We start from the raw sequence: 15,162 nt of genomic DNA, 5'->3' as shown, positions 1-15,162 counted from the left end.
CATTTAGCACAAGTTCTTTCTTTTTTTTTTTGATAAATAACCAAACTTTATTAAGAAGCATCAAGAAGATGCAAAGAATACAATAGCCGAACGAAACTAACAAATCAAATTCTCCACAAAATCTGTAAAAGCCAATACATCTAGATCCACTAATCCTGTCACCCAACTATACAAAACAGTAAGAAGGCGCCTCTCTAACCAAGTGATGGAATGAGCGACCCCATGAAACACCCGCTTGTTTCGCTCCAGCCAAATCAGCCAAAGTAAACAGTGCAAGGCAAGAATCCAAACCTTTCGACGCCTCTTCCCCACCCTCCCCCTGACCCAACTCTGCAAAACTGCAAACAAAGAAGCCGGCTGAACCCAAACATTGCCACCACAAGCATCCAAAGACGAGAAGAGACCGAACAATGAATAAGCAAATGGTCAACTGATTTCGCAATCTGACCACACAAACAACACCAATTCACCAAAATATGCCCACGACAAATCAAATTATCAATAGTCAAGATACGACCCAGACTCGCCATCCACACAAAGAAGGCAACCTTGGATGGCATGCTTGGCACCCAAACACTCTTCCAGGGATAGACGAAAGCGCCATTAACAACACATTTATCCTCAACAAGCGCCCCATAGAACGAAGACACAGTGAAAATACCTTTGGCCCTAGGACAAACCCAAACCAAGGCATCATTATCCACCTGTCCAAGATGTAAACCATATAAAAAGCCAAGGAGGTCGGCTAATTGATCTGGCTCCCAGTCTTGGACATGACGACGCAACTGCATATTCCATACCCTCAACTACCCCTCCCCAACCCTCACAGTACTAACCAACACCTCAAAATTCGCAGCAATAGCAAATATCAAAGGAAAACGAAACTCTAAAGACAAGTCACCACACCACCTATCCCGCCAAAATCGAACTCTATCCCCTACACCAATTTTGAACCTCACGTGTCGCCAAAACGCTTCCCGACCCAACCAAATCCCTTTCCATAACCCGCAACCATGAGAGTGACCCACCTGGCCCGAGCACCACACCCCCCTAACCACACCAAACTTAGCAACCACCACCCGCCTCCAAAGTCGCTCCCTCTCCTCCACGAAACGCCACAGCCACTTCCCTAATAAGGCCAAATTAAACAAGTCCAACCTCCGAACCCCTAAACCCCGTTGCTCCTTAGACCTACAAATCTGATCCCAAGACACCAAATGATAATGACCACCCTCACCCCCATCACCCCACAAAAAGTCCATTTGCAATTTCTCAATCCACCTTGCTACAGAGACCAGGATCACATGAATAGACATAAAATAGGTCGGGATACTTGACAGAACACTTTTAATCAATGTAAGCCGCCTATCCTTCGACAAATACTGACATTGCCACCCTGCCAACCGACGACACACCCGAGCCACCACTCCTTTCCAAATCCCTGTCGCTTTAAAGGAAGCCCCCAAAGGCAAGCCCAAATATGTAATAGGTAATGATACCACTTTGCACCCGAAAATGGCTGCCAAAACCAAAGACCTCGCCACTTGCCACACTGGAATCAATTCTGATTTTGCTAAATTAACCCGAAGCCCGGACACTGCCTCAAAACACAACAACACGCATGTCAAATGTCCAATCTGGGCCTCCTCCGCATCATAAAAAATAAGCGCATCATCTGCATAAAACAAATGAGACACCATCACATTTCCCGGAGCCGCTTCCACCTCAAATCCATTCAGCAAACCTGCTTGCACCGCCCTTGTCAACAAACGCCCCAAAGCCTCCATAACCAAAATAAACAACAGAGGAGATAAAGGATCAACCTGCCGCAGCCCGCGATGAGTGGGGAAAAATCCTACCGGGGAGCCATTAACCAAAACTGACATTCGCACAGTAGAAATGCAAAACAAAATCCAACGCCGCCACTTCGCCCAAAAATGCATCCTCTCCAACAAATACATCAAAAAGTCCCAATTCACATTATCGTAGGCCTTCTCAATATCTAATTTACAAATAATCCCCTCCTTCCCTTGACGCAACCGCGAGTCCACACATTCATTCGCCACAAGAACCGCATCTAAAATTTGCCTACCCCACAAAAGCATTCTAGGATTCCGATACCACCCCTACCAACACCTCGCGCAAACGATTCGCCAAAACTTTAGCCAACACCTTATATACACTCCCTAGAAGACTAATAGGCCGGAAATCTCTAATGTCCTCTGCCCCCCCTCCTTCTTGGGAATCAAGGCAAGAAATGTGGCATTAAGACTTTTCTCAAATTTGCCTGACTGATGAAACTGCTCAAACATAGCCAATACCTCCAACTTGACCACCTCCAAACAGTGTTGGAAAAATGAAATAGTAAACCCATCCGGACCAGGCGCCTTATCCCCAGGCATACTTTGCAAAGCCTTAAACACTTCCTCTTCTGTAAATGGCCTTTCTAGAGAAGTACAGTCTACATCTGAAATAATATCAAAACTTACCCCATCCAAACCCGAACGCCACTCCTTCCCTACGCACTGAAACAAATGCTCATAAAAACCCACAATACTTGCCTTAACCTCTTTTGAGGACGAAAACTCCACCCCATTTACTCGAATCCGACCAATCTGATTAACCTGTCGGTGAGCATTCGCCATACGATGGAAAAACTTAGTGTTGCGATCACCTTCCTTCAACCACAGACATCTAGACTTCTGGCGAAAACTAATCTCCTCCATGTGTGCAATGTGACCAAATTCCTGCCGAACTTCCTCCCGGCGAACCACATCAGCCTTAGACAAACCCTCACCACCTTGTTTCTCCTCCAACACCTGCAAAGCTTCTAAGACTCTAGCCTTCTGCCCCTCCAATTGCCCAAAAACCTCCCTATTCCATCTCTTCAAATCTAACTTAAGGAGTTTTAATTTTTTCGCTAACCATGAACTAGGAAATCCTACCACATTGTAAGTCACCCACTAGCCTTGAACCATCTTCACAAAGCCCTCTGATTGTAACCACGTGTTCTTAAACTGAAAAGGCGTCGGGCCACTTCTAATACCCCCACTATCCAACAAAATTGGCCAATGGTCTGAAGTTGGACGTTGTAACCGCCGTTGAGTTGTCTGAAAGAAATGCTCCTCCCAATCCCCGGTGACCAGAAATCTATCAATTCGAGATATAGCTCCACCCTCGGACCAAGTGAAACCACCGCCTTGAAGCGGAAAATCTACCAATTCCATCTCATTAATGAAAGAAGAAAAATGCCGCATTGGACCGCTCCTTGAGGAAGCCCCTAATTTCTCCTCCAGACATCGAACTACATTGAAATCCCCACCCACACACCACGGGACCCCCCAACGATAAGCAATAGTCTGTAGCTCCTTCCAAAAGCTTGGTCTCTCTACTCTCTGAACTGGCCCATAAACCCCTGTGAAGGCCCAGTTAAAATCATCCTCTACACATCGAAAGAGGCAAGACAAAGAAAAACCCCCCAATTTTACATCCTCCGTTACCACCACTCGTTGATCCCAACACAAAAGAACACCCCCAGCCACCCCCAGTGCAGGGAGGAAATCCCAATCCACAAATCTACTACCCCAAAGATCCCGAACTACCGCCCCCTTAATACAGTCCGTCTTTGTTTCCTAAAGACAAACCACATCTGCATGTGCACTTCTAAGAACGGATTTCACCAAAACCCGCTTCCCCTTGTCATTCAATCCTCGCACATGCCAAGACAAAATTTTTAACCGCATGATAACAACAATGGTTGATCACGTCCTCGTCTAGTACATCGCACTCCACCTCCCTGAGAACGGTCATAATTAACAGTACATTCTAATCTTCGTAATTCCTTAGCATTTCTGTCATTATGGCTACCCGAATCCATCCCTTGCTGAAGAGGAAGCTCACATCTCCAAGATTCCTCTAATGCCAAAAATAATCTCAAAGCTTCTTTTTCATGGCCCTCAAAAGAAACCCCCAGCAATTGGCTTACCTCATTAATTTGAGACAAAACCCAAGCAGAAACCTCTTTTGGCATCGGTAAATCAACATCTGAACCAACAGTAACACTCTCAAGCTCAACCTCATCCGAACCAATCACCTCATTCACATCATTCTCCACAGCCACCTCATCTGAACCTGCCTTAGGCCTAACCACCATGGCCAACTCATCCATCATAACAGACTAGCGATTTCTAGCATATACAAGTTGCTGCAGTTGCGATTCCGAAAGCCCGGCTGTACTAGGCCAATGCTCCGTCACCCCGTCAACATGCCTCTTGACGCCCTCTAAAACTAAAGGAACATCAACACCACTAACAGACGACGGCAGTGGACCAGTCGACACCCTCTTGAAATTACCCATCGAGTCACGCACCACCGGTGATGACCCGACTGTGATTGGACCGAAACCAGCTTTCAGCGAAGAAGAAACCCAACTGTGCTGCTCCACTCCCTCTAAATCTGAAGGAACATCATCAACGCCACCAGACGACGACGGTGGACCAGTGGTCACCATCTCGGCAATACCCATCGAGTCACGCACCACCGGCGAAGACCTATTATCTGGTGTTGGACCTAACCCAGCTTGTAGCGAAAAGAAAACCCGACTGAGAACTAGGTTTGCATGGGCTTCCACAGAATGAGCCCCTCTATTCCTCCTTAGACCATGAGATGGCCCACTTCGAATAACCCCTTGATGTTTGGCCCATTTCGGGTTGGGCAGACCTGCATTTCTATTAGCTTGGACCTTAGCAAAGCCCAAAAGTCTCCTTTGTTTACCCCGAATTAAATCCTGATCCAGGCCCATGTTGGTCAGTTCAAACAAATGACCCCGTCCACCCTTATCCCCATTTCTCAGCCCAAATCTCTGCAGATATTCATTGACCCCCAGATTACGCCATTTTCATTGAAGTGATTGCACCAATCTCTCACATCCTTATCCGTTCCCCCTCCTCTATGGCGCACCACCTCCGATACCGCTGGCTCTACCGAAGGTCCTTCCTCCACCCAAACAGGTAAAGAAAACTGCCACAGACCCCATCGGAAGACCACACGCGGCGGTGTGCCATGAGAGCTTCTCATTCGCAGCCGAACATAGCCTAGATCCACAGAGGATTCATCTGCTCCACATAACCACCACACTGATCACCAATGGCACGGTAAACATCTTCCCCTCAAAGGTGGATGGGCACCCCCATCACCCGTATCCAAACACTCTTCGCCGTCAAGGTTGTAGCTTTCGATGTACAAAGTGCTAAAGGCGACCACCATTCCAACTAGAGATCTCTCCCATCAGCAATCCACCGCCGTCACAGTAACACCTTTGCCTCACGTCTACTTGACAAAACAAAGAGGAAGGCCTGGCTGCCTAACGGACGCACCTCCACCATTCCCGATGTCTTCCACCAACGATTTACCCAATCAGACATTGCAGCAAAGCTCATTCCCTTGCCACCCATCTCTCCCACTCTACCAACAAGCAACCTATCCAACATACAGAATCATTCCACCTCCATTGCACTCCGTACTGTCTTAACCCCGTCAGTCATACCCTCTGCAGTGGATAGTGAAGGACGAGGTCTGGACCCTTCCTTACCCGGCATTGAGCCACCATTATACAGCCCAGAATCTTGAAGGACCAGGGCCACACCCTCCCACCCATCCCCAAAATCGGACATGGGAATGAAGATTTGCTCTCTTCTCTTCCCTATCGTCACCACTATTTAGAAGGACGAACCACCATTCTCTTCGTTACGGACCCATACAGCCACAGTCCTACTACCCCCAGTGAGCCGACCCAAAAATTGTAAATTACCTGGATCCTGCGAAGTAAATCGCATTCGCGCCACCATCCAACGCACGTCATGACCATACACCACCACTGCCCGATGAAATCCCGCACCCCTCTTCACAATCGACACACTGCGACATCCAGACGCTTCGACTGAAACCTCCTCAAACTCAAAAGATCGGTCACCAAGGAACAAAATCCGCTGGCGTGGGCCGCACTTATTCAATGCCGGAAACATTTAACCTTTCTTCATAATACTTATTTATTGCTCAAAGATTATTTTAATCTTTTTTTTAAAAAAAAAGTATTATAAGCTAATAACATCATGCACTACAAGAAAAATGGGTTTAAGCAGCGTTTTTTTTTAAATGCCACGTTTATTAATATTTAATGACGTTTTATAAAAACGTCGCATATTCCTTTAATAAAGGCGTTTTAAACGCCTCCAAATACGTTGTGCCTCACGCGCCTATTTTAAATCTGAGAATACTTGTTAAAGCTTTGAAAACCCCTATTCTGAATCCTCACGCCGTCACAATCCTCACGCCTCTCTCTTGCTTACCCCCAATTGTTTCTAAACCCTTGAGAGCGATTTCGATTCAGAGCGATTTCGTCAGAGTGATTTCGATTTGAAGCTTTGAAGCTCCACTATCTCTCTCTCTCTCTCTCTCTCTCTCTCTCTCGATTCATCCTTTGTTCTCTGCTATATCGATATGAAGCTCTGGGAGATTGCGAAGAGAGAAGAGGGGTTGGTTTCGATCGCAGAGGAAGTGATCTCAGGATAGGCTGTGCGTGATTTCTCAGATCGGTCTCAGAGCGATTTCGATTTTGAAGTACTCTCTCTCGATTTCGAAGCTTCACCGCGAGGTATTGATTCTCTCTCTCTCTCTCAAGCTCTTCCTTCCCGTCTCTCCCGATTTGGTTATTGAGATCTATTGCTTATTTGTGTTATGTGTGTGTGTATATATATATATATAAATGTTTAGCTTACCTGAAATCTTAGTTACATTTTTTCTAACCGTCTGATATGTAAAGTTTTTATTTACTCAAACTCCTTGTTTATCACCTCTACGTGCTTAGCATTTTTTTTTTCTATGAAGATATGATTGATTAGAAATCTAACAGTATAGATGTTCAGTATTACAATATTATTCTTAACAAGGAGATTCTGATACTGAAGTGATTGGGCTTTTAAAAACATTTTCCAGGAAGAAGTTGATAATATTTGCTTAGAAGTTATTTCCAGGCCTCGCTGAATTGCTCTCTTTGTTGAGCCCTCTCCCTTTGCGTAAGTATCTAATTCTACTTCTGGATTAGATTTGGAATAAAGCTGTAAAGTTTGTAACATTTTGTGCAAAAATCTTAGTGGGTTCTATAGATTGGGATTGCTTAAATTGGATTTGTTTCTTATAATGAAAGTCCGGCAATGTGCTCTAGTATGGGGTTTAGTTATAATTTGTTTGTTTCTCCAATTACATTGGTAGCTTAAGGTCATTTAACAGTAAATTGTAGTCATGTATGTGACTTGGTCAGCTTTCTAACTTAGCTATTGTTTGATGTGTGGAGTTCTAACATCAACTATAACTCTGATAGGTCTTTTGTAGCCTGACTTGGTTTCATTAACCTCTCTCCTATTTTCTGTTGAATTTGCAGTTATGTATCCGGGTATAAAAATTGGTTCTAGAATTTTATTAGATATCTACGGGAAATGGGAGATGAGGTAAATTCCAGAGGTTCTGATATTGAAATTTTGTTTCAGGAGTTCTGATATTGAAATTTTCATATTGAAATTTTGTTCAAGAGGTTTTGAAGCTTGGGAACTCCACTCGGATTAATGAGTAGTGCTTGGAGCTTCAAAAGAATATCAAAGATGATGTTTCCAAAATGAAGGTAGGTATGATGGTGGCTGCTTTCCTAAACCTTGTATTCATCTTGTGAAGCATGTTTTTGGGCTAATTTGGCCTGCATTTGCTTTGCTTTCATCGTTATACCTTAATGATTTCATGGTTTTGGCAATGCAAATTATTGTGTTAACTTGATAGACAATATCACTCCAAAAATCACAATTAAAAGTACAATGATTTCAGAGGTTGCAACAATTGGAACAAGAGATCAATCCTGTTGCTTGCTTATTAACTTTCACATAATTCATCAATTTGGTTAATACTACTAACCTCTAACTCAGATATATTTTTCATATTGGTTGTTAAATGCTAAGCAATGCCTCTATCTCTTTGGTGATTTTTTTATTCTGTTCATTCATAATAGATGATCTAGTTGATAGTATATTGTGTTTCTCTTTGGTATCTAACTGGACCAATAGTGATAGTAATAATAGTAGTGTTGTAATGTTTTCATTCATATTGAGAATTGAAATTCTCCTTTTAGGTTAAATGCAATAAACTTTCAAACTGAATTGGTAGGGTAGAGTTAAATGATGAAAGATCAATTTTGTCTATTGAATTTCTATAAGAATTCAGATATTAAGAACAACCATTTGCTTACATTCAAGGATCCATCTCTGTTGAACCAGAAATGTGTTTTGTAGAGTAGCCATTGAAGGCCTTTCTATGCATTTTGTTGCTTTCCAGTTCAGTACTATTATTTAATATCAACCAAGTGAACAATTACATCCATGAAGAAGCTAAGGCATTGACTAATGATATTGAAGAAGAGAGTCAGATTTTTGGAGAGGTCTTGAGGATCAAAAAGATTATTGATAATTGTCAAGATGAGGTTTATCTTCATAACTTTTACTAAATCTCTCTCTTTTATGTGAATTTAATTTTCATTTATGTATTTTGTTGCTTTGATTTTTTTTTTTTTTTTTGGTAAGAACTTTGATTGATAAATAGAAGATTAAGCAGAAATTAAGCAGAAATTCCCTGTTATATTCTAATCCCAGAGTGTGCAACTCATCAATTAGAGTATGCAACTCATTAATGAACAGAATAATGACCCCTTTGCTTTGCTTAACTTCAACAACCAGTAAAATACTAAATACTACTTTCTGAATGAAACTCAAAGCCAGTAATTGAAAGCTGTATATAACAGTGTCATCCAGTAGTCATTGTTTTATACGTCATAGTCCACATTTATTATTTCAGAATATTATCAAATGCACATAAATGTAATGATGCACTTTCTAACAATAATGTTTGGCATTCTCTCTCTCGCATGAGAACATTACTGAGGAGGGTACAGCTTCCTAAGAGTTTTTGCACATATATGAATGTTTGGCAAAAACTATCTTTACCGGTGGGATTGAATGTATCTAAGTGATATTGTTACATGCTAGAACCCACCTGCTTGCATTTGTTACCTACCTGCTGCATTGTATAAGTTTCAACATTAAGTTCCCTCATTTGTGCTGGACATTTCTTAATATTCTTCCTTTCAAATCGAGTGTAACAGGTCATCAGAGAAGAGAGTGAGTGCAGTTGCCATAAGTAATGATGGTCTATTTGTTTGTTTTGTTGACAAATTTGGAGTTGTTTGGTTTGTGGATTTGGATGGATTTCATGAAAATCAAGCTTTAGCCGGTAACAAGGCAGCGCCAATTCTTGCTCACTACTGTAGCATCATTACTAGCCTGGTATGTCATTTGTTATCTTTGATATCTTTTCTCTTTGTCCTTGCTCTATTGCATTTATGGCCTTTTGTGATGACCTCTAGTATAACAACTCATCTTTTTCCATGTCAGTTATAATGCTAAAACCATATCATAATTATAATGCTTAAAAAAAAAAACTTTTTTTTTTTTGATTGGCAAAAACAAAACTTAATTAGTTTCTCATTATACGTGCAAGACTTGGTTATGTAGATTTGTCCTCAAGAGTTGTGGATCAAATGTTTCAGTTTATTGTCCTAGACATTTCTGCTAAGTTTTATTTTTTAGTTTTTATTTTTGGTGAATCATTGGTTATTCCCTCCATTTTCCCATGAATAACAAGAATAAATTGGACATAATAGATTTTATCATTATTTTTTTTCCACAATTTTTCCTGCCAATGTTTTTGAGGTTTATATATATGTGTGTGTGTATTCTTTCTCTACTCCTATACACATTGTTAAATTCTTATGAGTTATTACATAAAAGCCTTTGAAATTAGGGCTACATTTGTGTGGATGCATGAATGACCTTTACTTGTAAGTTGGGCTTTTTCTAAACAATTTTATGTTCTTGCAGGAATTCTCGACGGATGGACGATTCATTATTAGTGCTGATCGGGATTTTAAAATTCGTGTAATTAACGATTCTTACCCATTGAAACAAATAAATTATTAAATATTAAATTCCATTTCAATTTGTTTTCAACAATGTTATTTTGTGACAGGTTACCCTGTTTCCAAAGAAGCCTTTAGATGGGGCTCATGAGATACAGAGCTTTTGCCTTGGTCATTCTAAGTGAGTGAGTTTTTTATCTTCGAATATGTTGCAGAGCAGATGTGATTTCCATTTTGGACTTTCTGAATAGTTTTCTGAATAGTTTTTCTCTACAATAGTGTATTAAAGCACTTTTCATTTATCAACAAGAAAAGCAAACAAGTGTTGCAATTCTTTGTAATAATAGTCTCTCTTATTCTGTGTGCATTGCAGGTTTGCACAAGCTCTCTCTATTGAACATGGAAGGTTGCCCTGTTACTACCACTACAGGAAATTAGGGATTTAACGGCGTTTAATTAACGACGTTTTATTAAACATCACTTTTTCTAATAATTAACGGCGTTTTTTAAACGTCGCATTTGATATGAATCAAAACGATCCTGTTTTATGAATAGAAGACGCTTTGAAGTGCCTCCAAATCCTGTCTCCCTATAAACCCTATTTTCTCTCTTCAAACCTTTATTTTCAAAACCCACCGCCGTCTAGTTCAAATCTATCACTCACTCAAACCCCTCACTCTCTTGCTCTCTCTCGATTCTTCTTCAGAGCGATTGCGATTTCGAAATTTCTCAGAGCCAACCTATCTACATCCGTATGGCTTCAATCTCGTAGTTTCTCAGAGTGATTGCGATATCGATTTCGAAGTTCGATTTTGAGCACTGCCAGCTACAATCTCAGAAAAACCAAGAGTTTTTTTTTTTTTTTTGGGATTTCAATTGATCTTCCATGCGCTCAACTTAAAGTAATGTTTGTTCCTGAGCTGAGTGTGATGCATGTAGAACCAAATCTTTCAAAACAGTCAACTCCTACAGTTGTTTCTGCATATACACAAGGATCTCATGTATGTAGATTTCTCTATCTAAAACTATACCTGTCAAGAGATCTTTTTATTTTTATTTTTTGGGTGCTGATTTTAATAAATTCCCCCATTCTTTTCATCAGCATGTTGGAAACTAGTATTTCAACAATCTCGTTATATAAACTCTGTGCATTATTTGTTCTTCTTCCGTGCTTCTTTTTTTTTTTTTTTCCTGTTGGAGATTTGACTTGCCATGTTATGATCTGCAGAATGTGGACATACTCAACTCTTTCTTTCTAAGCAACATTGATGAAACCAGCTGGAGAAGTTTGTCTGGAGTTCATGCTAACAAATGCATTCTTCGACTTCTCCCGAACATAGAGGTATCAAGCATGCTATCTATGGGTTCCTACGGTAATTATTTTTGTTCTAGGTGCAAAGTAGTTTTGCTGGTTTTCAAGGTTGAATGCCAGAGCAGAATTTGTCTCTATTTCTTGAATTTTGCACCTGCATTAGGAAACAATTTAGCTAATTCTTATTAGCATGCTCTCTATGGCATCAAACCATGAATACCTGTGGGGTTTTGTTTTCAAAACTGCTGCCACCTTGATATTAATATATACATGATAATCATTCTCTTTCAGCTCTCATTTTGTGTGTGCTAGGTGGTGCTTTCAGAGTTCTTGTAGATCTCATATATTCTCGGATTGTTCTATTCCAGGTATTCAAATCACCACTGCGATGTGTTAAATTATGGGCGAAAAGGCGAGGAGTGTATGGTAATGTAAGGGCATATAAGCTTGGTATAGGGTCACATTTGAGATTTGTCTTTATATGTTCTCCCATAGCCTCTGTCAAGGGTAAAGGAATCCTATTAATTATACACGTATGTGCAGTTACTTGTGTTTTTTGGAGGAGTCCATTTAGCTATTCTTGCGGCATTTATTTGTGAAAGGCACCCAAATGTGAGCTTGAATGGTTTGATTTTGAATTTCTTTAAGACGTTTGCCTTTTGGGATTGGTGAACTCCAGTAATTCTGCAAGATGGGATGGTGCCCATGACTATAAGTGCCAGTGAAATACGGTTCTTGATGCCCATTAGACTTCCATGCATACCACATGAATATTGCCATTCTAATATCACCAAGAGCACCTTCTACCGAATCAGGACAGAGTTTCACCGAGGGCATGCTTTGACAAAGGTACCTTTCATTTTTTAAATGGATATCATTATTATAATATCTCCTGTACCTTTTACTAATAACTAGTTTTAATGGTTGTTTGTGATGTATTTTTGGAATCTGAGAGTGTAGTTTTATTATTTTTATTATTAGTAATATATGGATTTGCTTAAGCTATCTTTTTTCTTGGCATTGCAGGATATCCTGAGACCAGATTTTGGTTGGGCATGCCTATTTGAGCCTTTTTCGTATACAAAAAAGTACACACGATTTGTCAAAATATGTCTTGCAGCTTCTGATCAAGATTAGTTAGGAAAATGGGTGGGTTGGGTTAAGTCACGGTTCTGCAGCCTTCTTGTTAAGGTTAGTGTCTTGATCTCATTTTAGATTATTAACTTCTTGTTGATAACTACTGTGATTGTTTAGGCAACTACATTTGTATTCTCTGTACTTACTGGTTGTGTGGTAAATTTGGTACTTTTTTCAAACTATGAATATTTCTTATTTATATTATTATTTAATTTGAAACCAATAACCAGGCAATCAATTGAAATTTGTCTTCTATAAGCAAGTTTGAATTCTCAGTTTTTCACTCTAACAAATGGAATTTGAAGTTCTACAGTGTCGTATTGAATTTTCTGCCATTTTGTTATAGTTGATGCTTAAAGCTGTGTACCATTATCTGTTCATCCGGGTGATTAGGTCAAGGTGCTTTTTTTCATTTTATCTTCGTAGATGATAAGGATTTTAGATTTCACTTTAGCTGTTGTCTAACATTCAGTAGTTGTCGATCATTCAGTAGTTGTCGATTTTTATTTCATTGTAACAACACATGCGTAAATGTGATTTTTCTACAACTGGAGTGGATACGTTGTCTTTCAGTGTACTTCAATATTACATCAGGTATCCAAGTCCACGGCCAATGCCTTGTGTGCATTTGCCTTTGTAGGGTACTGATATGCCCACCATCAGCATACCTCATCAAGATAACTAAGTGTCATTTGTTATCATCACTATCATAGTTCGCTTCACTTAGCTCAACACAACAATGTACCAATTTTACTTGTTAGTTTGACTTAAAATCAATTCTCTTGCAGGTATGCTGTTCTTTTATCCTCAGGTTTACATTTCTTGTCCATTAATTAAGACTCTATTGTGATTGTCCTGATTGATTCTGTGGTTTTGTTATTTGCTTTATTTTCTCATTCCATTCTAGTGTTGAACATTAGCACAATAATTTGGATGCTGAAGGTTCTTTGTGTTACATTAGATGGAATGTCACGAACTTAATAGATTCTATGTGGTAGTGATATGTTTCGCAACTTGCTTTAAAGCTACTCCTATTTTTTGCAGAATTTGTTTCTTCATGTAAAATTTAGGCAACTTGAGATAAGCTATTCCGTCATAAAAGGTGTACCTTATTTTACATAGATTAATGTTATACTTCTCTCTCAGCTAGGCTTACGTGATGCACGTCTTTTATGCACTACAACAAAAGTAATCTATGGTGACAAAAAGTAGTGAAGAAAATAAATTTTGTCACTAAATAAGAATAATTCGTGACGAATTATAAAATTGTCACATATAATAAAAAAATGAAACTAGTAGGTGACAAAATTTATTTTCGTCAACAAATACTTTTTTTTAGGTGAGGAAAAATTAAGTTCCGTCACTGAAGGTTTTCCCGCTAATTTTTTTTGGTGGCGCCAAAATCTTGAGACTTTTGATGAGAAAAAAATTTGTCACAAATTATAAAATTATTAGTGAAGAATATATTTTCGTCACCAATAATTTTATATATATATATATATATATATATTTTTGAGAAACTTGATTTTAAATATTATAAGGCCATTTGGTTAGAAATATATTTTTGTCAGTAATGATTTTTAATATTTTGAGACGTTTTAGTGAGAAAATTATTTTATCACTAATTTTGGAGGGAAAATTTTGACATTTTGGGCGGTAATAAAAAAAAAAATAGACTACGATCTTTTTTTTTTTTTTCTCTCTCTCTTTTCTTTTTTTTTTAATCAATTTTCCTCTCTCTCTCTCTCTCAAAACAAAACACAAGTTAATTAACTTTCTAAGTAACCTATCGTGACGAAAAGTAGTGAAGAAAATAAATTTCGTCACTAAATAAGAGTAACCCGTGACGAATTATAAAAATTTATCACATATAATAAAAAAGTAAAAATAATAGGTGACGATATTTATTTTCGTCAACAAATACTTCTTTTTAAATGAGGAAAAATTAAGTTTCGTCATCGGAGGTTTTCTTGCTAAATTTTTTTTGGGTGGCGCCAAAATTTTGAGACTTGTGGTGAGAAAAAAATTTGTCCCCAATTATAAAATTATTAGTGAAGAATATATTTTCGTCACCAATAATTTTTTATATATATATTTTTAAAAAACTTGATTTTAAATATTTTAGTGACGAATTTTTTGAGAAATATATTTTTTTCAGTAATAATTTTTAATATTTTGAGACTTTTTAGTGAGGAAATTATTTTGTCACTAATTTTGGAGAAAAATTTTGACACATTGGGCGGAAATGAAAAAAAATAGACTACTAACTTTTTAAATTTTTTTTTCATCAGTATTGCTTTCCTCTCTCTCTCTCAAAATAAAACACAAGTTAATTAGCTCTCTAAGTAACCTACACTACAGGAAATTACACTTTTGACAATCAAATTTGGCGACTAAAAAACTTTAATCGACAAAAGTTGTGGAATTGGTAACCAACAATTATATTAGTTGATAAAAGTCACTACTCCAAAAATACTTAAAGATTACACTTACAGAAATTAAAACATGACACTTTTAATGAAAGTGTGATTGAAAAACTCAAATCAATATTTTAATCACACCTAATTTAATTAAGTAGGATAATATTTATTTTTTAAGTCACTTTTTAATTAAATGTGATTATATATAATTTCTTAATCACACTTATAATTAACGTGCAATTATATATATATATATATTAAATTTTATTTTTATATCTAAT

At 38.5% G+C, this 15,162-nt stretch overlaps 2 protein-coding genes across 2 annotated transcripts; one reads left to right on the top strand and one right to left on the bottom strand.

The window, feature by feature from the left end:
- Nucleotides 1-254: 254 nt before the first annotated feature.
- Nucleotides 255-791, bottom strand: LOC145819174 (uncharacterized). The gene has a single exon (XM_082913133.1). The coding sequence runs from the start codon at nt 789-791 to the stop codon at nt 255-257; it is 537 nt and encodes a 178-aa protein (XP_082769259.1).
- A 7,641-nt stretch (nt 792-8,432) lies between these two features.
- On the top strand, nt 8,433-10,403 carry LOC145819714 (tRNA (guanine-N(7)-)-methyltransferase non-catalytic subunit TRM82-like). Its single transcript, XM_082913607.1, has 4 exons — nt 8,433-8,521; nt 9,200-9,380; nt 9,975-10,031; nt 10,123-10,403. The coding sequence occupies exons 1-4, from the start codon at nt 8,517-8,519 to the stop codon at nt 10,195-10,197; spliced, it is 318 nt and encodes a 105-aa protein (XP_082769733.1). The 5' UTR covers nt 8,433-8,516; the 3' UTR covers nt 10,198-10,403.
- Nucleotides 10,404-15,162: the final 4,759 nt, after the last annotated feature.

Source organism: Camellia sinensis, chromosome 2 (assembly GCF_055761805.1).
Source record: "Camellia sinensis isolate YWXY chromosome 2, ASM5576180v1, whole genome shotgun sequence".
NCBI classification, from domain to species: Eukaryota; Viridiplantae; Streptophyta; class Magnoliopsida; order Ericales; family Theaceae; genus Camellia; species Camellia sinensis.
Note: the sequence above shows the minus strand (reverse complement) of the source record. Positions and strands in the feature narration are given on the sequence as shown.